The sequence below is a fragment of the Oncorhynchus kisutch genome, linkage group LG16 (genome assembly GCF_002021735.2).
Source record: "Oncorhynchus kisutch isolate 150728-3 linkage group LG16, Okis_V2, whole genome shotgun sequence".
Taxonomy (NCBI): domain Eukaryota; kingdom Metazoa; phylum Chordata; class Actinopteri; order Salmoniformes; family Salmonidae; genus Oncorhynchus; species Oncorhynchus kisutch.
Window position 1 is genome coordinate 23663783 of NC_034189.2, and position 26273 is coordinate 23690055.

General features: G+C 42.2%; 1 protein-coding gene across 32 annotated transcripts in view; it reads left to right on the forward strand.

Annotated features, from left to right (window-relative positions):
• The window catches only part of LOC109906508 (receptor-type tyrosine-protein phosphatase delta-like), a 643472-nt gene that overhangs the window by 583807 nt on the left and 33392 nt on the right, over positions 1 to 26273 (forward strand). For 14 of the 32 annotated variants that reach the window (XM_020504229.2, XM_031792037.1, XM_031792040.1 and 11 more), the window contains 6 exons: positions 4608 to 4817; positions 6227 to 6387; positions 9360 to 9374; positions 11237 to 11349; positions 13844 to 13885; positions 14463 to 14560. In XM_020504229.2, coding sequence (XP_020359818.1) covers positions 4608 to 4817; positions 6227 to 6387; positions 9360 to 9374; positions 11237 to 11349; positions 13844 to 13885; positions 14463 to 14560 — 639 coding nt within the window. The remainder of the gene's footprint in view (positions 1 to 4607; positions 4818 to 6226; positions 6388 to 9359; positions 9375 to 11236; positions 11350 to 13843; positions 13886 to 14462; positions 14561 to 26273) is intronic. The other 18 variants (XM_031792048.1, XM_031792049.1, XM_031792062.1 and 15 more) reach the window with 5 other exon arrangements.

Consider the following 26273-nt stretch of genomic DNA (forward strand, 5'->3'; position numbering starts at 1 on the left):
TCCGTTTCGTTGGACGACTTATGTATTGAGTGTGTCACTGTACTTCCTGTTTAATTTTTTGCTTGTAAGCAGGAATCAGGAGGATAGAGTTATGGTCAGATTTGCCGAATGGCAGGTGAGGGAGAGCTTTGTATGCATCTCTGTGTGTAGAGTAAAGGTGATCTAGACGCTAGTTGCACGCTGGTAGAAATTAGGGTTAAACGGATTTCAATTTTCCTGCATTAAAGTCACTGGCCACTAGGAACCCCACCTTTGAGTGAGCATTTTCTTGTGCGCTTATGGCCCTATGCAGCTTTTAAAGTGCGGTCTTAGTGCCAGCATTGGTTTGTGGTGGTAAATAAGTAGCTATGAAAAATATAAACTCTCTCTGTAAATAATCTGGTCTACAGTTTATCATGAGGTATTCTAACTCAGGCGAGCAGAACCTTGAGACTTCCTTAACATTAGAGATTGTGCACCAGTTGTTAACAAAGAGACACACATTTACCATGTCCTTGTTCAGCCGCGACTCATAGAAACATAGGATATTACAGTTCTTCAGATCACATTGATAGTATAGTCTCGAATGGAACTCTTCCAGTTTTTTCTTCAGGGAGGTATCCAGAGAGTCTCGTCAGGTATCCCACACAACGCTGTCTCCTTCTTCGAGTGTCAGGGATTTGGGCCTGGTCCGCGATAATCATTATGTCTTTCGTCTCCGACTGATTGAAGTAAAAGTCCTCGTCCAAATGGAGGTTAGTGATAGCTGTTCTGATGTCCAGAAGCTCTTTTGGGTCATAGGAAATGATGGTGGAAACATTATGTCCAGGAAAAGTTAAGATCAGTGCCACCCCCTCCCAAAACGAAATTGATAAATTGGTCAGGAGCCCATAAAATGGACTCCACTCCCTCTCGTGCCATTATTTATCCCAACCCAACTGCGAACAGGTTTAAGCCTTTTTGCGTCACTAGACTTTTGATGCAAGTAGATCGGTTTAGGGATAGATGAATATCTATTTAATTCTTTACTTGTCATTGTGGGTAGGTACTTATGGGGATGATTTATTCCTTATTCAGTAAATAGAGCAAACAAAAACACAATATGAGCATACACTTTATCTCTTGAGAAGAACCATGTTGTTTCACTGAGTCTCATCTGTCTCACGCCTTGACCAATTACCAGAAAGTCGCCCCCTCCCATCAGAAATGGTTTGTTTGTCAGTATTGGGCTCTCACCTTTTCACAAATGTTCCCAAGGGTGGCTTGTTTTAGCCGTGTTGACAAGGGATATGATTGAAGACATTATCGAGTAGTGACAACACCCCCAGAGCCAAAGCCAGTGTAGAAACTTGATAGACACGCACTCCAGAGAGAGAGATGAAGTTGGCTCACGTTGATACGACGTGTACTTTTGTGTAGGCTTAAACCACAAACACTGAACAAAAATGTAAACACAACATGTAAAGTGTTGGTCCCATGTTTCATGAGCTGAAATAAAAGATCCCCGAACTTTTCCATACGCACAAAAGGCTTATTTCTATCAAAGTTTGTGCACATATTTGTTTTACATCCCTGTTAGTGAGCATTTCTCCTTTTCCAAGATAATCCATCCACCTGACAGGTGTTGCATATCAAGAAGCTGATTAAACGGCAGGAACATTACACAGGTGCACCTTGTGCTGGGAACAATTAAAGGCCGCTCTCAAATGTGACATTGTGTCACACAACACAATGCCATAGATGTCTCAAGTTTTGAGGGATCATGCAATGGACATGCTGACTACAGGAATGTCCACCAGAGATGTTGCCAGAGAATCGAGTGTTCATTTCTCTACCATAAGCCACCTCCAACGTCATTTTTGAGAATTTGGCAGTACGTCCAACCGGACTCACAACCGCAGATCACATGTATGGCGTTGTGTTTCAGAGTGCCCCAAGGTGACGGTGGGTTTATGGTATGGGCAGGCATAAACTACCAACAACAAACACAACTACATTTTATTGATGGCAATTTGAATGCACAGAAATACCATGACAAGATCCTGAGGCCCATTGTCGTGCCATTCATCTGCCAGAATCACTTTATGTTTTAACACAGACCCATGTTGCAAAGATCTGTACACAATTCCTGAAAGCTGAAAATGTCCCAGTTCTTCCATGGCCTGCATACTCACCGGACATGTCACCCATTGAGCATGTTTGGGATGCTCTGGATTGACAGCAACTTTGCACAGCCATTTAAGAGGAGTGGGACAACATTCCACGTGCCACAATCAACAGCCTTATCAACACTATGCGAAGGAGATGTGTCGCACTGCATGAGGCGAATGGTGGTCACACCAGATACTGACTGGTTTTCTGATCCACGCCCCTACCATTTTTTAAAGGTATCTTTGACCAACAGATACATATCTGTATTCCCAGTCATGTGAAATCCATAGATTATGGCCTAATGAATGTATTTCAGTTGACTGATTTCCTTATATGAACTGAAATTGTTGCATGTTGCGTTTATATTTTTGTTCAGTATAAATCAAGCAGACATAAAACCAGTAAGATGTCTCACACCATTACATACACTTAATCATTTTTTGTTGGTGTTAATGCACCCAAAACCACATAGGTATACTTAGACCTAGTTATGTAGCCTATAGCAATAGCACTTGAGCGTAGACCTGCATAACATTACACTTTCCCATAAGAGCGAGACAAATGTGGCTTTGTTTTTTTGCCTAAGCAATCACACTCCCATTGTACGAATATGATCTGATTCACATTCTGATCAAGTTGCCTGGTGTTGCTAGTGGGTAAATAATATCTGATCTCCCTATTAGTGCAGTGTTACAATGGAATTTGTGATGGGGGCTAGCCTGGTGCTAATGCTCTGAGGCAGAATTTTTCTGTTATGACACACTGCACTTGCTCAGGACCTCACCACTTTCTTGGATGTAGGAAATTGAGCCAAGGGTGTTGTGTGTGTGTGTGTGTGTGTGTGTGTGTGTGTGTGTGTGTGTGTGTGTGTGTGTGTGTGTGTGTGTGTGTGTGTGTGTGTGTGTGTATGCGTGTATTTAATTACCCATGCTCAGCAAGAAACAGAACACCATTTCATTGTTGTTGAATTGATACCTTTAGGGGCTTGGTACTTACAGTACATTTGGTGCGCTCAGCACTTTCAATGAGTAGCCTCACCTATATTGTGTAGCATGCCACAGGGCATTTGCTATTATACTGTTTTAATAAGTACATTCCAATGACTACAAGCCATCATGTGGTCATAATGGTTCTAAAAAGTTGCTGGTGTCTGGGGAGTCTGATGGGAATATATCAAAACAATATTAAGAGAATGAAGTACATCTCTACCTATCGACAAGTATTCAGTCAGTTTACCATATATTTGCCTCTCATTCCTTCTAAAGATTATGCATTATGTGTCCACACACACACATCAAATCAAATCAAATGTATTTATATAGCCCTTTGTACATCAGCTGATATCTCAAAGTGCTGTACAGAAACCCAGCCTAAAACCCCAACAGCAAGCAATGCAGGTGTAGAAGCACGGTGGCTAGGAAAAACTCCCTGGAAAGGCCAAAACATAGGAAGAAACCAAGAGAGGAACCAGGCTATGAGGGGTGGCCAGTCCTCTTCTGGCTGTGCCAGGTGGAGATTATAACAGAACATGTCCAAGATGTTCAAATGTTCATAAATGACGAGCATGGTCAAATAATAATAATCACAGTAGTTGTTGAGGGTGCAGCAAGTCAGCACCTCAGGAGTAAATGTCAGTTGGCTTTTCATAGCAGATCATTAAGAGTATCTCTACCACTCCTGCTGTCTCTAGAGAGTTGAAAACAGCATGTCTGGGACAGGTAGCACGTCCGGTGAACAGGTCAGGATTCCATAGCCGCAGGCAGAACAGTTGAAACTGGAGCAGCGGCACGGCCAGGTGGACTGGGGACAGCAAGGAGTCCTCATGCCAGGTAGTCCTGAGGCATGGTCCTAGGGCTTTGGTCTTCCGAGAGAGAGAAAGAAAGAGAGAATTAGAGAGAGCATACTTAAATTCACACAGGACACCGGATAAGACAGGAGAAGTACTCCAGATATAACAGACTGACCCTAGCCCGCCGACACATAAACTACTGCAGCATAAATACTGGAGGCTGAGACACACACACACACACACACACACACACACACACACACACACACACACACACACACACACACACACACACACACACACACACACACACAGCAGAGCAGGGCATCTCTTCCTATTCTATTTCATGCCACTGGAACTTCAAAACATTGTCGCCTTTCAACAACAACAAAAAACTTTTTTTTTTTTACTTGAAATCATTTTGAAATGTTTGACAGTATTCACGGTTATTATAGAAGCTCATTTCGGAAAATCCACACATCTTGAAGTCCTTGCAGCATAAAACAAATGAAATCCAAATGGGAATATTTCCTCTTCCGTTGCAATCAGTAGTTTGAGCTTTTGTAATCAGAAGGGATGTAACACAGATTTGTAGTTGTGTGTGTGTTTGTGTCCATGTGTGTATGACTGCAAAACAACATTTTTATCGACTGTCTAGCTACATCGTCTCAACTCTTTTCACTTTTAGCTGCTCAAAGAGATTAACCGAACAAGCCGAGGCCTTCGCTTCCGGAGGCAAGCTGAGCCCAAAGCCTACATCGCTGCCTACTTCAAAGACCTTCCTACCGAGTTCACTCTGGGAGACACCAAGATCTATGGGGACTTTGAAAACAAGCAGCTCGCCAACGGCCAAGAGTACATCTTCTTTGTGCTTGCTGTCCTCGAGATCTCTGAAAATGTAAGTATATGCCTTGTTATTATTTTTTCTAAGAAAACCTCTCTCTCTCTCTCTCTCTCTCTCTCTCTCTCTCTCATCCTTTGTTTCCTTCTCTTCTCTTAGACACCCCACTCCATAAAGGAATTAGTTCAGACAGGCGCAACAGTCTTCCCTCTGTCGATTTCCTTTTCCAGAAATAATTTTCCCTCATGTTTAAAGTTGCGTATTAAACGTCAAAGACCGAAATCAATTGCATCTTGGCAGGGGGCACGTCCCTTGGCTGGATGTGCTACGTCAAGTCCGTTTGAGCCCTGGTCCCTGAAAAAGGACAAGAAGAGCCTGCTACTGTGTAGGGGAAATCCCCCAGAGGCTCCTGCCAATCGCAGGAATAACTCGAGATCGGGACCCCTCTTTAATTGCACACCTACGTGTGGACGCCATTATCTCCTCCACTGTAGCTAGGGTGTGTGTGTGTGTGTGTGTGTGTGTGAGAGAGAGAGAGAGACGAGAAGGAGAGTGTGGATCAAAGGAGAAAGGGGCATGATTAGCTGGCTAAATGCATCAGAATGATGGATTTGATGACCTCGGGGGTTTTAAGGGAGTCTGTCTTGGACTCCGCCCAGTCTTGACTACAGATCTAGGAGGATGATAATGGCAGGTGGGCGAGCGGACAAAATGGGGGGAAATCTTTAATTTGCCCACCACAGCACTGATTGGCTTTTTCTTTGCCCCAAAGCCCCCAGTCGTTATCTCGTTCCGCTCAGAACGGCATAAATGTACTCAATCACAAATGAGAGATGTTACGGATATTACGAACGTGCCCATATCATTTGGATAGTTGAATTTGTACATTTGCATTGACACAATAACTTTGAATGGGCAAATCTTAGCCTACTCAGGACATACAGGTTGTCCTGATGTCTTTGTGAAAGTCAGACTGACCGAATATACATGTACTTGAAGAGGAACAGTTGAAACTTGGACACTTTTGAACTTGCGGTGGCCTCACAGAAGGGCTGAGGTCTATTGATTGGAGCTCAGCTGTGAGAGTTGATAGATATGTGAGAGAGTGCAGGTTGTTTTTCTACAAAGCTACACAGTCAGGAATAAGATATCACTTCAGGAACCTAGGAACATAGTCTGAACTGGGACCACAGAATATGTTTTCAAAGTCATGGGTGGCAGAGAAATAGTGGCATTAGAGTCAGCCAAAAATATTTCCTATTGTTGCCTGGATACTTAACTCCATTGTGGTGATAAAACAATTTCCCATTCTCTACTCTACTCTACACTACCTGCATCTAGAACTAGCCTATTGCGTGGTTATTAAATAAGTTATTCCACTTGTAGTTTGTGTAAAGTGTAGCCTGAGAACCCCAATAAAATAACACAGTGATGACTAATACAACTCCCCTTCCTCTCCTTCCCAGACCATGTATGCCACCAGCCCCTACTCCGACCCTGTCGTGTCAGCTGACCTTGACCCCCAGCCAATCATTGACGAGGAGGAGGGACTTATCTGGGTGGTGGGCCCAGTGCTCGCTGTGGTCTTCATCATCTGCATCGTCATCGCCATCCTCCTGTACAAGAGGTAAGGACTAAAGAAAGGGAAGCACACGAGTGAGAGAGTGAGAGAGTGAGAGAGAGAGAGAGAGAGAGAGACTTGCATCATCAAAGTCAAACGAAGCACATTCAAATACACTGTCACACAAACAGTCTACCTATCAGATAGACACACTCAATCACACACACAGTCACACACACACACACACACACACACACACACACACACACACACACACACACACACACACACACACACACACATACACAGAAGACATCAGAGCAGCTCTTTGTCTGAACCTCCAGCGGAAGCTGACCGTTCGCCCCCACCGTCCATCAGTCAAGCGTAGAAGGGGAGCACTCTGAGTGTCTGCTGTGTGGCAGTGCATGCTGCTTTAGAACCACACACATACACAAGAGAGCCAAGCTCCAGGCCTGTTTTGTGACCCCTGGTTGACCTGGTGCTTTAACAGGGACACATTTCTCTCTATCCTAGTTTCTCCCTCTTATATTTTTCACCTTGATTGAATCCTGCTTTGGGCCAAGTGAAGCAGTCTCCATAGCATCCACATTGAATTGCACTGTAAAGTCTATTAACACATTACTGGGAGAATCAGCCTTGAGAGAAGTGAAGCCTGGGCTTATAGTCAGTCTATCAATAGATATGTTTTTCACTCAACGCAATCGAGAACATAGTACCCCTGAATGCATAGGCATTTGTTAAATATGTCACTATAATCGGAAGGCAATCAAACATCATTGAGTCCTATGGCTATTTACTTGCTCTAGATGTAGGTGACAATTTGATTGTCCTTCCATGTTGACTGTTTTGGTCGTTCAATGCCAGGGGCACCCGAGTAGAGCTTAGAGAGGCTGCTGCCTACATACAGACTTGAAATCGTTGGCCACTTAAATACATTGATCACTAGTCCCTTTAATAATTAATAATGCCACTTTAAGCATGTTTACATATCTTGCATTACTCATCCAATATGTATATACTGTATTTTATACCATCTATTGCAGCTCGGTCATTGCTCATCCATATATTTATATGTATATATTCTTATTCCATACCTTTAGTTAGATTTGTGTGTTTTGGGTAGTTGTTGTGGAATTGTTAGATTACTTGTTTTTTATTGCTGCACTGATGGAACTAGAAGTATAAGCAATTCACTACACTCGCAATAACATCTGCTAACCATGTGTATGTGACCAATAATATTAGATTTGATTTGATTTAAGAACTAACTGTCAGGTATGGAATCAACGTAGAGGGGTCCTCCTCTGGTTTCTGTTTGCGCCTGGGAAGATTTACACAACGATTACCAAGTCAATGTCACCAGAGCATTTACTAAGTCAATGTCACCACCGTGTTTACCAAGTCAATGTCACCAGAGCATTTACTAAGTCAAGGTCACCATCGTGTTCACTAAGTCAATGTCACCACCATGTTTACCAAGTCAATGTCACCACCATGTTTACCAAGTCAATGTCACCACTGTGTTTACCAAGTCAATGTCACCAGCGTGTTTACTAAGTCAATGTCACCACCGTGTTTACTAAGTAAATGTCACCACTGTGTTTACCAAGTCAAGGTCACCATTGTGTTTACTAAGTCAATGTCACCACTGTGTTTACCAAGTCAAGGTCACCACCGTGTTTACCAAGTCAATTTCACCACCGTGTTCACTAAGTCAATGTCACCATCGTGTTCACTAAGTCAATGTCACCATCGTGTTCAATAAGTCAATGTCACCACCGTGTTTACCAAGTCAATGTCACCACTGTGTTTACCAAGTCAATGTCACCAGCGTGTTTACTAAGTCAATGTCACCATCGTGTTCACTAAGTCAATGTCACCATCGTGTTCAATAAGTCAATGTCACCACCGTGTTTACTAAGTCAATGTCACCACCGTGTTTACTAAGTCAATGTGTTTACTAAGTCAATGTCACCAACTTGTTTATTAAGTCAATGTCACCACCGTGTTTATTAAGTCAATGTCACCACCGTGTTTACTAAGTCAATCTCACCAACTTGTTTATTAAGTCAATGTGTTTACTAAGTCAATGTCACCAACTTGTTTATTAAGTCAATGTCACCAGTGTGTCGGGGCTTTCCGGGAACATAACCAGGAAATGTTTCACTTGTTAAGATACATTTGTACGTAGTAGAATTGGTGCCCTGTGTGAGGAGCAAAGGACAACATTCATGTTACTGTGTGTGTTGCGGCAGGGGGGAAGGATGAAATAATAGCCCCACAGCATTGCTGATTAACTGTATAAATCAGTCACAGCAAGATGCACACCTACATGCACACTTGGATACAGGTCACAAAATTGTTTATGTTCATCTGAGCTGAAAGTGAAGGTTCCCCATGTCCCAGACCCCATTATAGATCACAACAAACATAAGTGGCTTTTGTTACAACGTTAAGCTCAAATTTGATTATCTAATCTTTTTTTTATGTATTTTCTTAGAAACTCTATGCAAGCACATTATTTTGTATAATTAGTCATCATTATTATCATAATTGTCCTGTGTTGTTGACTTGATGTAGTTATTCTTTAGGATATACAGTAATCAGATACACAAGAGCCCTTCCATGCTTGAGTGACAAACAATCACCTGAAACTACTAAATAAACAATACATTTTTGGATTGCACCTGGGATGAGATTATATTATTTTAAACGACAAGTACCCAAGGTGACATAATTGAGCGTGGTGTCGGTAGTGAAGGGACACTAATATCGCATGCCAACCAACATTCAGATGCGATTGTTGTCGCTCAGTTGTCTTTTTGTAGTTAGAGACATGTTTATTCTTCTTAAACAGGAAATAGCGCATTACAGTATAAAATATAAGCGTCGTAGTTCAACTTCGGCCATGGGGCATGATACTGTTGTCAGGATTATTAAGTCGTCATAGCGACGGATCACGTTGTCGTGCCAGCTAACATCCTGTCATGCGTTCTTTTCCTTGCTTACGAATGGAGCAGCAAACCAGACAGGTAAGAGTGAAAGGATGTGATATGGCTGACAATACCACAACTATCCCCACCTCAACCCTTCTTTTTATCCCTTTGCAGACATTTCCTACCCTCTAGTTTGTTTGGCAGAGTTCAATCATTGCAGAAAGTGAGTTCCCCCACTGCTGTGCAATTCCAAAGCACTTTTTAAAGTCAGCTGTTTGCATTGATTGAATTCTGACCTACGTTCCAAATGATAGTATTTGAATCGACATCATATATTTGATCAGCCAGGACAGTTCATTTTCAAAAAATGTATGTGTGCTTTCCATTCTTCCATTACTCTCACCCTACATTACATTAAAAATAGTAATATTATTTAGTATTTGACGAAAACCCATATCACCATTTCCATTTTCCATTGACCAAACATGTCTAAATGTCCTGTCTGTCTCAATACAAAGGGTAAATTTCTTGATAAACACAACCCCTAGAAATCCTTATTTCTTAGATTTCTACTGGATTCAATGTCTCACCGCTTGAACGCAAGAAACAACTGACTTGCATGCCTTGAACAGAACCAACATGCATTACAATGCCAAGTCTGCTCCCCCTCACTTAATCCTTACTTCTCAAAATGCTAGTTGGCATGAACATTGAATGCCAATAATATATCACAAATAGATATATTTCTTCAACAGCATTACATCACAGCCAAATGTACTCACTGGCCGGGAAAGCACTATACTGTACCGGTACTGTAACACTTTAACAGCGTTTGCCCAGCTTTCCTACTCCCAAATCATTTCATTCCATTTTTTATTCAGCTTTCAATTGGATTAACCCTGTGTTTTTACCAAATGAGCCCTTGCATTGCTAGATGGCTATTAAGTTGTAGGTACACTCTGCCGTACTCTTGCAATGTCATACATAGACTATTGTATGTGTTCAGATATCTGTTCAGATGTACCCATGCTATCATATTCAGCCTTTTTTTTTCATGCCTGCATTCTCCACCAAATGTAGCAAATCGTATGACTCATTCTGTATGGTCCCATCTACTTGTTTTCAGACGCATGCAACGATAACCTCACACGACCCATTTCATCCTTGCTGTTGTTTTTGACCATTACACCATTGACCCCCCCCAGGCTATTTACACAAGCCTCATTGCTTCCCATATAATGCAAAGGTCACAGGTTAGTGATTTTACTTAACCCTAATGAAGAGAGGTTGGAGGTCAAATGATGATAAACTATTTTGAAAGGTCACTTCTAGTATAGTTACTAGTCCCCCTTGTACTCTGTACACTTCTCGTTAGACAGATCGAATGTCACCGTATTGAGTCTTTGGGCAGATCTCTTTGTCAGAGACTGCACAGTTTTATAAATAAGTGGTCAAAAGCATTATATCCTTGAAGTAGATGGATTATATTTAATTGATAAAATCTCCCAATCCCATGAAGGTTAATAGAGGGATTGAGTGTATTTATGGCACCTCTCTATCCTCTCATAAGCATGATATGGAATTTTTTAGACCGCATTCCCATTATCGGAATGAATTAAAGATGCCCTAAAGTTCTTTGCTGGGCTTTAACTTCATGCTTCTTGAAATGTGAATCTGATCAACTTGTATGAACATTAAGATATATGTCCCACTAAGAGTAGCATTCATCCCCATGTATACAAAACATAACACAATCTGGCGGATTAAAGGAGGATGCAAACGATGCTGGAACCCATCAGATGTAATTCATCATCAAGACATTGTATATGGAAAATGTATACATTTTATACGGATGTCATGTCATTTAGGGAAATATCTTCAAAAGGGATGAAAATGCACCGAAAAAACGATAGAACCAAAACATTTTTTTTTTAAGTATTCATGTTTTATCCCCACAGGAAAAGGGCAGAATCCGAAGCTAGAAAAGGAAGTCTGCCCAACAGTAAGGAGATTCCGTCTCATAACCCCACCGACCCTGTGGAGCTTCGACGCATGAACTTCCAAACGCCTGGTAAGGGAATCTTGTGATAGCAAACAGAAATCACACAAACCACTGCAAAGCTTCCTAGATCCATAATCACTCAATGATTTAGGAAATTACGGACATCTTAGTCAAATTAAGATGGCTTTATATTAAGATGGCTGTAGTTACTTATCTTCACCTGACTTAGTAAGTGAAGCAGCAGAATTAATGTAATATATCAAATCTGTTTGTTATCATTGGGAAAGTGTGTGAATGTCTCCTCTTTGCGATGTGCTTGCTCATGCATGACCTCTTTAAAAGTCAACACCTAAATGCTAAACCAACACTTCTCACAGAGTTCCCATGACTACAACATTCAGGGGGGGTCATTGTTCAAAGTGTGGCAGGACATGATGGAAAATGGACAGGTGGTGGGGAAAAGATGCACAGGGTCAAAACTGATTAACTCCTCCCAGGAGACAGAGAGAGAGAGCAAAGAGAGGTGCTGAAGACAGCAGTGCAAGGCTAATACTTTCATGGCAGTTACCATCATCCTTGTCTTCATGGGTCACCTACAGATGTAGGATATTTATTTGAGACAGTTTGCTATAGCATGAAAATAATCCTGTAGCAACAGGAAATGTGAATTATTTTGTGGGGTTGATACATTTTTCATTATGGCAAATCAAGACTGACATTTTAAAGTGGAAATATTTTTAAACATTCAAAACACTACACGTTTACACTGCTGTTAAGGAAAATTCTCAGCAACAAAAGAGTGATCAAATTAAGATCCTACATCTGTAGGTCGGTGCAGCCTTTGCCAAGCTAACACTAGTCTCAAAGTGACAGTGTAGCATGTTGGAAGTCACAGTGCCATGTTACATCCTGTACATGAGGCAGTGGACGGTGGAGAGTGGGCCAGTGACAAGTTGTGAACACAAACGTCCCCTCCCTTTTGACCTTCGAGGTGAACAGCGGTTATGCCTGAGCTGCCTGGTTCTGTGACCCCTTTTTGTTGCCGAGGGGGAAAAGATGGCTGTCACAGTCCATTTGTCCCTTGGATAGCCAATGCATTTTTTTTTTTTTTGAGTGAAGAGACACGCTCAACTTGGTACTGGAGTTCTTCTGGCAGCAAGAGCAGTGGGACAGGTGTTCGGGGACTGACAATAATGTAATATCAAAGCCACATTTTTCAGGTCAGCTCATATGAAAAGGGAATAAAATATCCCAGCCGCAGGCAGATTTTTTTTTGAAAGATTATGCATATTTATGAAACCCCTACTCTCAATGACGTTATATCCATTACTGGAAATGTCAAACTTGGCAAAGGGGGCGTTTTTTCCCCTCTCAGTTTTCACTTTGAGAAGGGGACTTCAGAGTGATCTAAACCACCACACTTTCCCTATTTCCAGAATCCTCTACAACCATCTTGATTAGTCTCGCACACCATTCTCATTTTCCAAAGAGCCTCTCAAAGTGGCTCTCGACTTACTCGAGCGGTCCAAACATCTTTGTCTCTCTCTTTTAGAGCTTCTTCTCCAATTCTGATTGGTGCTACATTAGACTTAGTTTCTCTTCCCTCCCTCGCTCCCTCTTTTCCTCCCTTTCTCACCTCGCTGCTCCTCAATGCTTATTTCCATCTTGAGGATGCTTGAGGTGTGCATGGCGCCACGCGGCGAGTGGTAGTTCCATTGTCAACCGGCGGCTGAAAATGGGTCTTGAGTGGTAGGGGCCGATAGAAACACCCTCTTGGAGAAATAGAGCGAGTGAGTGCGGGAGAAAAGAGGCCCCGCTTTTTCGCTTTTTCCATTAGCTAATGCCCACTTGTGTTATCAGTGTAGATGAAAAGACCACTTACTTGCCCTTGCAGACACTTGTCTCAGGCGGGAGAGTGGGAAAACCGTCACCGTGTCCCGGCTATTATGAAACCTCTGCTATCTGGGACTGGGTGACAGCACTTGTCCTTAGTCAACGTTTCGGGAGCTGTGTTTAAGCCTGGACATACATAGTGACTTCGGTCAACCCCACACAACCCCCCTTCTCTGCTCTCTTCTCTGTTCTCTCACATACCTTCACCACAAACAACTTATACAGAATACATTTGGTAGCCTGTGTGCTAACACTATTTACAATGTCAGTTCTACCTTGTCAAAGTAAAGTCCACCAAAGTTTTTTTATGCAAGGTGAAACTTCCTGCCTGCAGACTTTGTAGGATATCTGATGGTCAGAATGGATCTCATTATGATAGGATTGTGCGATCGCTTGACTCAGTTCTTCAACGTCTCCAAATTGTTTCCCGGCTCTGTTTTGTTGAGTGTTTTCATGTCCTTCCCACCGAGTTACACATGGTGGCGTAGGCTAGCTTCTAGCATGTCAATGTGTGCGTTACTAACAGATCTATGTGACATTTAGATGATAGTGTATAATTCTAGTTTCCGTCAGTTACCTTCCCCAACAGTTTCTACCCCTAAAACAAAACATTCATCACATTTCTAAGATCGTCTAAGACTTTTTATTTATACCGCCGTTTCCTCCGCAGGTTCAGGTGACCCCGGTTACCCCAGTAACCTCCATTTGTCAAGTTAGTTGGTCTTGTTTATGCATTCACCAAATTCTTTCTTTATCTCTTTTGTTTTGTTCTGTTTTTTTCCCTTCATCCCCCTCTCCTCCTCCTTTCTACGTAAACTTGTAGTCAATCTCACCCCCATCTAATCCACACGTTACTTATTGCCATGTCATCCATCGCAGGAGGCGGAGTTAAAAAATTACACCCCCTAGTAACATGTCATCACTCAAAGCAGACAACATCTTGGCCTAACTTTGTGATTTGTTTGTTTGTGGTTTGGTTTGTTTGTTTGTGAGTATGTCTTCCGTCATGCTATCTCCCACCGGCCGCTTCGGTGTGAATAACATTCTTCTCTCACAGTAGGAAGTGTTACAGGAAGTGAAGTCTGTTCGATGACTTCTCATTGACTTCCTTTCCTGTCCATATCTTCCTATGAGCATGCCACTGCTTTGAGTGAAAAAATAGCCTAACAACGATCCACTTCTCCATCCCCCTGTTACACACATGCTGCTTTTATAATGATTCACTGGTTGTAACCGTGGTATCGACCCCTCACCCCTGGCGTCTGACCTCTCGCCCGTTTGATTGACAGGCATGGCCAGCCACCCACCGATCCCCATCCTGGACCTAGCTGATCATCTGGAGCGTTTGAAAGCGAACGACAACCTAAAGTTTTCGCAGGAATACGAGGTAAACATGAGGCTTGTTTCTTATCTGTTTGCATATTAGGGTCAGATTGGAGGTGTTATCGGAGAAGGATTCATGATTTCGATGAATTCAAATGCTGTCTGTCATTCAGAACAAAAGGTTGGTATGTTAAAGACTTTCAACTTTTGATTATGCTTCATGGTCACAGTGAAAACATCACTGGGTGTCCCGGTTTTGACTGAGTCACCCCTGGTACATTGTATGTGAAAACATGGAAGTTATTCCATTAATCTACATGCTTGTTAGCGTATGCTACCCCAACAGTGTAGGCTCATGTGCCTGAGAGAGGCTGGATGCCCTCTAAACTCATTGTGTCACTCATTGTGTAATGTGTCAGGGAGTTTATTTAAGCCCAAAGTCTCGCCATGTAATGTTATTTTCCTGGAACCCTTTAATCCAGTCATTACAAAAGTGTCACAGCCCTGCCAACCTGCCGTTCAGGAAAGCCAGTCCGCACATGGCAGCTGGCATTCAGGAAAAAAAACAAAGATGGCTTCCTGTGGAGAACCTGTTCACCGGTCACACCCTGGAAACCCAAATCTCACAATCCTTCCAATCTGCCTAATGCAAAGTGAAAATGAAACATTTATCCAGTCACAGCGGGATTGATTGAAAGGCTCGTCGTCCCTGCGCTGCCATATCTCTGAACGGCAATCATTTGCCTATTTAAAATGGATGCTGCTCGGAAAAGGTCAGCTTCTCGCAAACACAACATAATCTCAGTTGCTCGCAGACAAGGTGACACGACTCATCGGCCAGGATTCGCCAAAGTCTCATCTGACCGGAGAAGAAGAAGGGAAGAAGAAGAAGTCTTTGGTAGAACTGCGGCGGTCATAAAATTCTGTTTAGCATCTCCACACCATCACACTTGCCACTGATGCAAGACTTTGGAACGTCTAGGCCCCTACATTTAAAAAAGTCTAATAAATCCATTTAATACACACTGAGTGTATAAAATATTAAGGACACCTTTCTAATATTGAGTTGCACAGACCATGAGAAACAAGATTATATGGTCTCTTGAGATGTTGCTTCAATATATCCACGTAATTTTCCCTCATGATATGAAGTGCACCAGTCCCTCCTGCAGCAAAGTACCCCACATCATAATGCTGCCACCATCGTGCTTCACGCTTGGGATGGTGTTCTTCGGCTTGCAAGCCTCTCCCTTTTTCCTCCAAACATAATGATGGTCATTATGGCCAAACAGTTCTATTTTAGTTTCATCAGACCAGAGGACATTTCTCCAAAATGTACGATCTTTGTCCCCATGAGCAGTTGCAAACCATAGTCTGGTTCTTTTATGGCAGTTTTGGAGCAGTAGCTTCTTCCTTGCTGAGCGGCCTATAAGGTTATGTCAATATAGGACTCATTTTCCTGTGGATATAGATATTTTTGTACCTGTTTCCTCCAGCATCTTCACAAGGTCCTTTGCTGTTTTCTGGATTGATTTGCTCTTTTCGCACCAAAGTACGTTCATCTCTAGGAGACAGAACGCGTCTCCTTCCTGAGCAGAATGACGGCTGCGTGGTCCCATGGTGTTTATACTTGCGTACTATTGTTTGTACAGATGAACGTGGTACCTTCAGTCATTTTATAAGTTGCTCCCAAGGATGAACCAGACTTGTGGAGGTATACAATTTTTTTCCGAGATCCTGGTTGGTTTCTTTTGATTTTCCCATGATGTCAAGCAAGGAGGCACTGAGTTTGAAGGTAGGCCTTGTTATACATCCACAGGTACACCTCCAATTGACTCAAATGATGTCAATTAGCCTATCAGAAGCTTATAAAGCCATGACATAATTTTCTGGAATTTTCCAAGCTGTTTATAGGCACAGTCATCTTAGTGTATGTAAACTTCTGACCCACTGTAATTGTGATACAGTGAATTATAAGTGAAATAATTTGTCTATTAACAATTGTTGGAAAAATGTGTTGTATTATGCACAAAGTAGATGTCCTCACCGACTTGCCAAAACTGTAGTTTGTTAACAAGAAATGTGTGCAGTGGTTGAGAAAGGAGTTTTAATGACTCCAACCTAAGTGTATGTAAACTTCCGACTTCAACTGTAAGTATTCAGACCCTTGACTCAGTACTTTGTTGAATCATCTTTGGCAGCAATTACAGTCTTGAGTCTTCTTGGGTATGACGCTACAAGCTTGGTACATCTGTATTTGGGGAGTTTCTCTCATTTTTCTCTGCAGATCCTCTCCAGCTCTGTCAGGTTGGAAGGGGAGTGTTGCTGCACAGCTATTTTCAGGTGTTAGTTCGGTTTCAAGTCTGGCTGGGCCACTGAAAGACATGCAGAGACTTGTTCCGAAGCCACTCCTGAGCGCTCTGGAGCAGGTTTTCATCGGGGATCTATCTGTACTTTTCTCCTTTCAACTTTGCCTCAATCCTGACTAGTCTCCCAGTCCCTTCTGCTGAAAAGCACCCTGACAACATGATGCTTCACCGTAGGGATGTTGCCAGGTTTCCTCCAGACGTGACGCTTGGCATTCAGACCAAAGAGTTCAATCTTGATTTCATCAGACCATATAATCTTGTTTCTCATGGTCTGACAGTCTTTAGGTGCCTTTTACTGAGGAGTGGCTTCCATCTGGCCAATCTACCATAAAGGCCTGAGTGTAGCACAAGCATTTCGCTACACTCGCATTAACATCTGCTAACCATGTGTATGTGACAAATACATTTGATTTGATTTGATTTGATTTGGTGGAGTGCTGCAGAGATGGTTGTCCTTCTGGAAGGTCCTCCAATCTCCACAGAGGAACTCTGGAGCTCTGTCAGAGTGATCATCGGGTTCTTGGTCACCTCCCTGACTAAGGCCCTTCTCCCCCGATTGCTCAGTTTGGCCGTGCAGCTAACTCTAGGAGGAGTCTTGGTTGTTCCAAACTTCTTCCATTTAAGAATGATGGAGGCCACTGTTCTTGGGGACCTTCAATGCTGCAGACATTTTTTTGGTACCCTTCCCCAAATCTGTGCCTCGACACAATCCTGTCTCTGAGTTTTATGGGAAATTCATTCGAACTCATGGCTTGGTTTTTGCTCTGACATGCATTGTCAACTGTGGGATCTTATATACAGTTCCAGTCAAAAGTTGGGACACACCTACTCATTCAAGTTTTATTTTTATTTTTTATTTTTTACTATTTTCTACATTGTAGAATAATAGCGAAGACATCAAAACTATGAAATAACACAAATGGAATCATGTAGTATCCAAAAAAGTCTTAGACAAATCAAAATATATTTTATATTTGAGATTCTTCAAAGTAGCCACCCTTAAGCCTTGATGATAGCTTTGTACACTCTCTTGGCATTCTCTCAACCAGCTTCACCTGGAATGATTTTCCAACCGTCTTGAAGGAGTTCCCAGATAAGCTGAGCATTTGTTGGCTGCTTTTCCATCACTCTGCTTTCCAACTCATCCCAAACCATCTTAATTGGGTTGAGGTCGGGTGATTGTGGAGGCCACGTCATCTGATGCAGCACTCCTTGGTCAAATAGCTCTTACACAGCCTGGAGGTGTGTTGTTATCCTGTTGAAAAACAAATGATATTCCCACTAAGCGCAAACCAAATGACATGGCGTATCACTGCAGAATGCTGTGGTAGCCGTGCTGGTTAAGTGTGCCTTGAATTCTAAATAAATCACTGACAGTGTCACCAGCAAAGCACCCCCATACCATATCACCTTCTCCTCCATGCTTGATGGTGAGAACCACACATGCGGAGATCATTCATTCACCTACTCTGCATCTCACAAAGACATGACAGTTGGAACCAAAAATCTATAGTTTGGACTCATCAGACCAAAGTTCAAATTTCCACCCTGTCTAAAGTCCATTGCTCGTGTTTCTTGGCCCAAGCTAGTCTATAATTTTTTTGGTGTCCTTTAGTAGTCATTTCTATGCAGCAATTCAACCATGAAGGCCTGATTCTCACAGTCTCCTCCTGAACAGTTGATGTTGAGATGTGTCTGTTACTTGAAGTCTGTGAAGCATTTATTTGGGGCTGCAATCTGAGGTGCTGTTGACTCTAATGAACTTATCCTCTGCAGCAGAGGTAACTCTGGGTCTTCCTTTCCTGTGGCGGTCCTCATGTGAGCCAGTTTCATCATAGCTCTTGATTGTTTTTCTGACTGCACAATGGCCCTGCGTCGTCCGGGTTAGGGCTTGGTCGGGGTAGGCCGTCATTGTAAATATTAATTTCTTCTTAACTGACTTGCCTAGTTCAATAAAGGTTAAATAAAAATAGATAAAACAAATAAATAATAAACTTTCAAAGTTGTTCTTGCCATAATATGTAAATGGTATTTTAGAAAATAAGCCAATCTTCTGAAACTTTCAAGGCTGTTCTTGCCATAATATGGACTTGGTCTTTTACCAAATAAGGCAATCTTCTGTATACCACCCCTACCTTCTCCCAACACAACTGATTCTCTCAAAGGCATTAAGAAGGAAATAACTTCCACAAATTCACTTTTAACAAGGCACACATGTTAATTGAATTGCATTCCAGGTGACTAGTTGAATAAGCTGGTTGAGAGAATGCCAAGAGTGTGCAAAGCTGTCATCAAGGCAGAGGATGGCTACTTTGAATAATCTCAAATATAACATATATTTAGATTTGTTCAACACTTTTTTGGTTACTACATGATTCCATGTGTGTTATTTCATAGTTGTGATGTCTTCACTATTATTCTACACTGTAGAAAAAATTTTCAAATTAAGAAAACCCTTGAATGAGTAAGTGTGTCCACTTGTGACTGGTACTGTAGACAGGTGTGTGCCTTTTAAAATCATGTCCAATCAAATGAATTTGCAACTGGTGGACTCCAATCAAGTATTAGAAACATCTCAAGGATGATCGTTGGAAACAGGATGCACCTGAGCTCAATTTCGAGTCTCATAGCAAAGTGTCTGAATACTTATGTGAATAAGGTATTTCTGTTTTTACTTCAAATATATTTGCGAAATTTTCTAAAACTATTTTCACTTTGTCACTATGGGGTATTTTGTGTAGATTGCGTAGGCATTTTAAAATATTTAATTCATTTTAGAATAAGGCAGTAACGTACCAAAATGTGGAAAACGTCAAGGGGTCAAAAAACTTTCCCAAGGCCCTGTAATACAGTCCGCACTCAAAGGCGATTACTAGAATTTCTTTAATTTTGGAGTAGAAGCTGGACCAATTATGTGCCAAAGACATCTTAAATCTATTCCATTTTTTAAAATGTTTTTCTTCTGTGTGTAATATGTGGTAGGCTATTAAGCTATATTGTATAACGGCACAATCATTATTTCAATTCAGTTTATTTGGGGGGGGGGGGTCATATTCAGGTCTATGAATAAGCTCTAATATGGGTATGGGTGTTCTGCATGCAGTGTTTTAAATGCATCACCTTAGAAAGCATTGTCTATTTTGTTGTTTGGCTTTGAAGCAACATCCACAATGACCATGTTTTCCACTCAGTTTCAAGCTATTGTTGAAAATCTTTCTTCAAATTGATAGATCACAGTGAGGTGAGTTTTAAAAACATGATACAGATTTATGTGATTTTCAATTTCTTTTGCATTGATGTCAGAGTGGTTAGATGGACGTCGTTAGCCAACGCATGTCCGGGGTGCATAAGAGGTGATTACCGTGACTCAATGGTCACGTGGAATTTGACTGCGGTCATGACTCATGACTGCCGGTGGAGTGGTAATACGGTCACCGCAACAGCCCTAGTCTTTGGTTTGTGGCGTTCACAAAGACATAATCCTATTTCTGTGATTTCATCAGACGATGAAACCTACTGGGTTTGATTGATTGGAGCAGAGTGGCAGGGGCCAAACGTAAAGTTCAATTTTTTTCCCTCCCTTCCCTCCAGTCATTGCTCTCGGCAGTCACTCCACAAATGTGGCTGTAAATACCTTTTTTAAAGCCCAATAAATCCCCTGTATTCCTACCCCCGCTCACTATTGCTAGGATAGATTCTGTGCGAAACACAATGGGAGTAAATCTAAATAGATTAACTTGAGTTCAACTGATTGTTGGTGAAGCTGCAGAATTGTGCTAGAGCACTGGGGTCCTTTCAGGGGCATTGTGTGTGATGGAACTGCAGTCAACCTCTTTCTCTCTCTCGCTCTCTGCCTCTCTCTCTGTGTCTCTCACTCCTCTCTCTCTCTCTGTGGGTTGTGCCACCACAGCTCCAAACCATGAGGTCAAAATGTGGCTGGCTGCCAAGCTTCCCCAACCGTTATTGCACCTTATGTACATTGAATTTTAATTCCAAGGCTGCTATTTTCAGAGCACAACGAAAGGTCTTTGTTATGATCAATGTTGCGACCGACTGTTTCAGCTTAGCTTTGTTCTGACTGACTCACACTGCATTCTGGTCTGTATTTCTGCAGATAATGTATGTCGCGCAACTGAGATTTGGTCAAAGTTCACACGCTCTTAACCCTTATTAAAGTGTATCTCATCCCCAGGCCAAAGAGAAATCAGACATAATTCAAAGGTTAACTGTCCAAAAAGTAAATATCCCTTTTTCAGTCATTCGTCTAGAGATTATACAGGGAGATTTTATCCAAGACTCTAACCGCCTCATGTATAAACAAACATGATCATTTCATCTTTAATCAGGGAGGGAGAAAGCGTTTGGTTGTAAACTCTAGAGCCTTGTTCGGTTTCAATACTCTTACAATGCAGCCTTCCTCCACACTTCCTAAAATAAATCACTAACCTCAAATCAAATTTAATTATTACACATGCGCCGAATACAAGAGGTGTAGACTGTACTATAATGTGCTTTCTAACGAGCCCTTTCCAACAATGCCGAGTTAAAAAGTATGAAAAAATATAAATGAAAATAGTAACATAATAAAAGACAAAAACAATATAGGAAGATGAATACCGACGTAATGTGCAGGGTTACGAGGTAGTTGAGGTAATTGAGGTAATATTGACATGTAGGTATGGGTAAAAGTGACTAGGCAATCAGGATAGATAATCAACAGAGTAGCAGCAGCGCATGTGTCCGTGTGTGGCATCAATATGCGCGTGTGTGTGTGTGTGTGTGTGTGTGTGTGTGTGTGTGTGTGTGTGTGTGTGTGTGTGTGTGTGTGTGAGTGCGTGTCAGGGTAGCCATTTGAGTAACTGTTCAGCAGTCTTATGGCTTCGGGTTAGAAACTGTTCAGGAGCCTTTTGGTCCCAGACTTGGCACTCTGTTACTGCTTGGGTAGCTGGAGTATTTGACAACTTTTAGGGCTTTCCTCTGACACCGCCTAGTATAGAGGACGTGTATGACGGGGAGCTCGGCCCCAGTGATGTACTGGATCGTATGCACTACCCTCTGTAGCGCCTTATGGTGGATGCCAAGTAGCCATACCAAGCGATGATGCAGCTAGTCAAGTTGTGCACAGCTACTCAGTCATGGGTGAACAGGGAGTACAGGACGGGACTAAGCACGCATCCCTGATGGGTCCCCATGTTTGCGGGTCAGCATGGCCAATGTGTTGTTGCCTACCCTTACCACCTGGGGCCGGCCCGTTAGGAAGTCCAGGATCCAGTTGCAGAGGAAGGTGTTCATTCCCAGGGTCCTTAGCTTAGTGATGAGCTTGGAGGGCACAATGGTGTTGAACGCTGAGCTGTAGTCAATTAACGGCATTCTCACATAAGTGTTCCTTTTGTCCAGATGGGAAAGGGCAGTGTGGAGTGCAATAGAGATTTCATCTTCTGTGGATATTCCAGTCTGTGCTAGCGAAACAGTCCTGTAGCTTAGCATCAGGTGACATGCTGGTAGAAATGAAGTAATAAGGATTTCAGTTTTCCTGCAGTAAAATTACCCGCCACTAGGAGCGCCACCGCTGGGTGAGCATTTTGTTGTTTGCTCATGGCCCTATACAGCTCATTGAGTGTGGTCTTAGTGCCAGCATTGGTTTGTGGTGGTAAGTAGACAGCTACAAATAATATATGTGAAAACTCTCTTGGTGTGGTCTACAGCTTATCATGAGGTATTCATATTCAAGTGAGCAGAACCTCGAGACTTCCTTACAGCGCACCAGCTGTTGAAAACAAAGAGACACACACCACCCCCTGAGTTTGCCCAACGCTGACGTTCTGTCTTGCCAATGTATAGAAAAAAACAGCTAGATTTATATTTTCCATGTCCTTGTTCAGCCACAACTTGGAGAAATGGATATTACAGTTATTCAGATCACGTTGATAGGATTGTCTCTAACAGAGCTCGTCCAGTTTATTTTCCAGTAATTGCACGTTCTCCAATATAACGGACGGTAGAAGGGGTTTATCCACTCGCTGACGTGGTCTCATCAGGTATCCCACACGCCGGCCAATAGCACTGCTTTTTCCTTCTTCGAGTGTCAGGAATTTGGGCCTGGTCTGGGATGATCAGTATGTCATTTGCCTCCGACTCATTGAAGCAAAAATCCTCATCTAAATCGAGGTTAGTGATCGCTGTTCTGATGACCAGAAACTCTTTTCGGTTATAGAAAATGATGCGGGAAACATGTACAAAATAAATTATGATCAGCTCAAAAAAACACACATAATAGCACAATTGGTCAGTAGCCCGTAAAACGGCTGCTATTCTCTCCAGTTTCATTGTAGTAGCCTGAATTTACTGGATTGGTGTCATAAACCTTTCCACTAGCATGCTTTCACCAATTATGTGATGTCACTATCAGAAAGGAGGAAGGAATTATGCATTTAAATAATATTTTAACACATTTACCTCTCTGTGCTTCCTGTCCTTTGGCGTCAGGTACCTTCATTTCCAATAGTGAGCATAATCGAGCTCATAACTCCCTTATTGGAAATATAAAAAGTTAGAGACTCATTAAAGAACACAGCCCAATATTTCCTCTGACATGTGAAATTGAACACTATGTTTAACAACGTGGTGTTTTCTCTTACACAACAAGTGGTATTACATTTAATAGCCAGTTTATTTACGGTGAGGGACCATCCAGGATTTACAGAGCTTTACAGAGATTGCTGATTCTGTTGGTTGTACTCAATTGTACAGCTCTTCTGTGTGCCGTAAACCCTAACCCCATAGAAGGACCAAGGATGGTGGAGAGCAAACTTGGCCTTTGAGGAAAACCTACTCTACAATGGCTAAAATAGTGGTTTCTTATCATTGTAGTTATTATAGTAGACTATTGTTGTGTTCTTTTTCTGCTTACTAAGGTTGGCATTCATTGTATACAACAATAGTCAAAGGCAATAAAGAGGCAATTTAGTTTGACTAAAAAGTACAGTGCCGGTCAACAGTTTGGACACACCTACTCATTCAAGGGTTTTTCTTTATTTTGACTATTTTCTACATTGTGGAATAATGGTGAACACATTAAAACTGAAATAACACATATGGAATCATTTGAGATTCATCAAAGTAGCCACCCTTTGCCTTGGTATGTTTTAACAGTCACAGTGGGTACAACATCTCCTATACACTTCCTGATAAACTCAGTCTCAGTCTCCGTCTCAGTGTATTCGTCAATATTATTCTCAGAAGCTACCCGGAATGTATCCCAGTCCGCGTGATCAAAACCATCTTAAAGCGTGGATTACGATTCGTCAGACCAGCGTTAAATAGTCCTTAGCACGGGTACTTCCTGTTTGAGTTTCTGCTTATAGGAAGGGAGAAGCAAAATGGAGTCGTGATCAGATTTGCCGAAAGGAGGGCGAAGAAACTTTCAAAGTTCTTGAAATTTTGCGATTGACTGACTTTCATGCCTTAAAGTAATGATGGACTCATATTTTCAAGCATGTTGGTAACTGCATCATGTTATGGTATGCTTGTTATCAGCAAGGACTAGGGAGTGTTAAGTATAAAATCAAACATAATATAAACTCAGCCAAAAAATAAACATTCCTTTTTCAGGACCCTGTCTTTCAAAGATTATTCGTAAAAATCCAAATAACTTCACAGATCTTCATTGTAAAGGGTTTAAACACTGTTTCCCATGCTTGTTCAATGAACCATAAACAATTAATGAACATGCACCTGTGGGAACGGTCGTTAAGACACTAACAGCTTACAGATGGTAGGCAATTAAGGTCACAGTTCTGATAACTTTGGACACTAAAGAGGCCTTTCTACTGACTCTGAAAAACACAAAAAGAAAGATGCCCAGGGTCCCTGCTCATCTGCCTGAATGTGCCTTAGGCATGCTGCAAGGAGGCAGATGTGGCCAGGGCAATAAATTGCAATGTCCGTACTGTGAGATGCCTAAGACAGTGCTACAGGGAGACAGGACTGACAGCTGATCGTCCTCACAGTCGCAAACCATGTATAACAACACCTACAAAGGATCGGTACATCCGAACATCACACTTGCGGGACAGGTACAGGATGGCAATAACAACTGCCCGAGTTACACCAGGAACGCACAATCCCTCCATCAGTGCTCAGACTGATAGGCTGAGAGAGGCTGGACTGAGGGCAGGTCCTCACCAGACATCACTGGCAATAACGTTGCCTATGGGCCCAAACCCACCATTTCTGGACCAGACAGGACTGGCAAAAATTGCTCTTCTCTGACGAGTCGCGGTTTTGTCTCACCAGGGGTGATGGTCGGATTTGCGTTTATCGTCGAAGGAATGAGCGTTACACTGAGGCTTATACTCTGGAGCTGGATCGATTTGGAGGTGGAGGGTCCGTCATGGTCTGGGGCGGTGTGTCACAGCATCATCGGCAGGCAATCTCAACGCTGTGCATTACAGGGAAGACAACCTCCTCCCTCATGTGGTGCCCTTCCTGCATGCTCATCCTGACATGACCCTCCAGCATGACAATGCCACCAGCCATACTGCTCGTTCTGTGCGTGATTTCCTGCAAGCCAGGAATGTCAGTGTTCTGCCATGGCCATCGAAGAGCCCAGATCTCAATCGCATAGAGCACGTCTGGGACCTGTTGGATCGGAGGGTGAGGGCTAGGGCCATTCCCCCCAGAAATGTCTGGGAACTTGCAGGTGCCTTGGTGGAAGAGAGGGGTAACATCTCACAGCAAGAACTGGCAAATCCGGTGCAGTCAAATGAGGAGGAGATGCACTGCAGTACTAAATGCAGCTGGTGGCCACACCAGATAATGACTGTTACTTTTGATTTGAATCTTCCCCCTTTGTTCAGGGTCACATTATTGCTGTTAGTCACATGTCTGTGGAACTTGTTAAGTTTATTTATCAGTTGTTGAAACTTATGTTCATACAAATATTTACACATGTTAAGTTTGCTGAAAATAAACGCAGTTGACAGTGAGAGGATGTTTATTTTTTTGCTGAGTTTAGGTAAGCACAGGCAAAATCCTAGAGGAAAACCTGGTAACCTAAAACACAAGGCCATATATACACTGGAGTTGCTTACCAAGACGACATTGGATGTTCCTGAGTTGCCTAGTTACAGTTTTCACTTACATCCATCAGCTTGAAAATCTATGTCAAAACTTAAAAATGGCCTGCTAGCAATAATCAACAACCAACCAGAGGTTGAAGAATTTAAAAATAATAATTTGCAAGTGTTGTACAATCCAGGTTTGCAAAGGTCTTTTCAGAACGACTCACAGCTGTAATCACTGCCAAAGGTGATTCTAACTCAGGGGTGTGAATGCTTATGTAAATGTGTCTATATATTTCATTTTCATTACATTTGCTAAAATGTCTAAAAACATGTTTTCACTTTT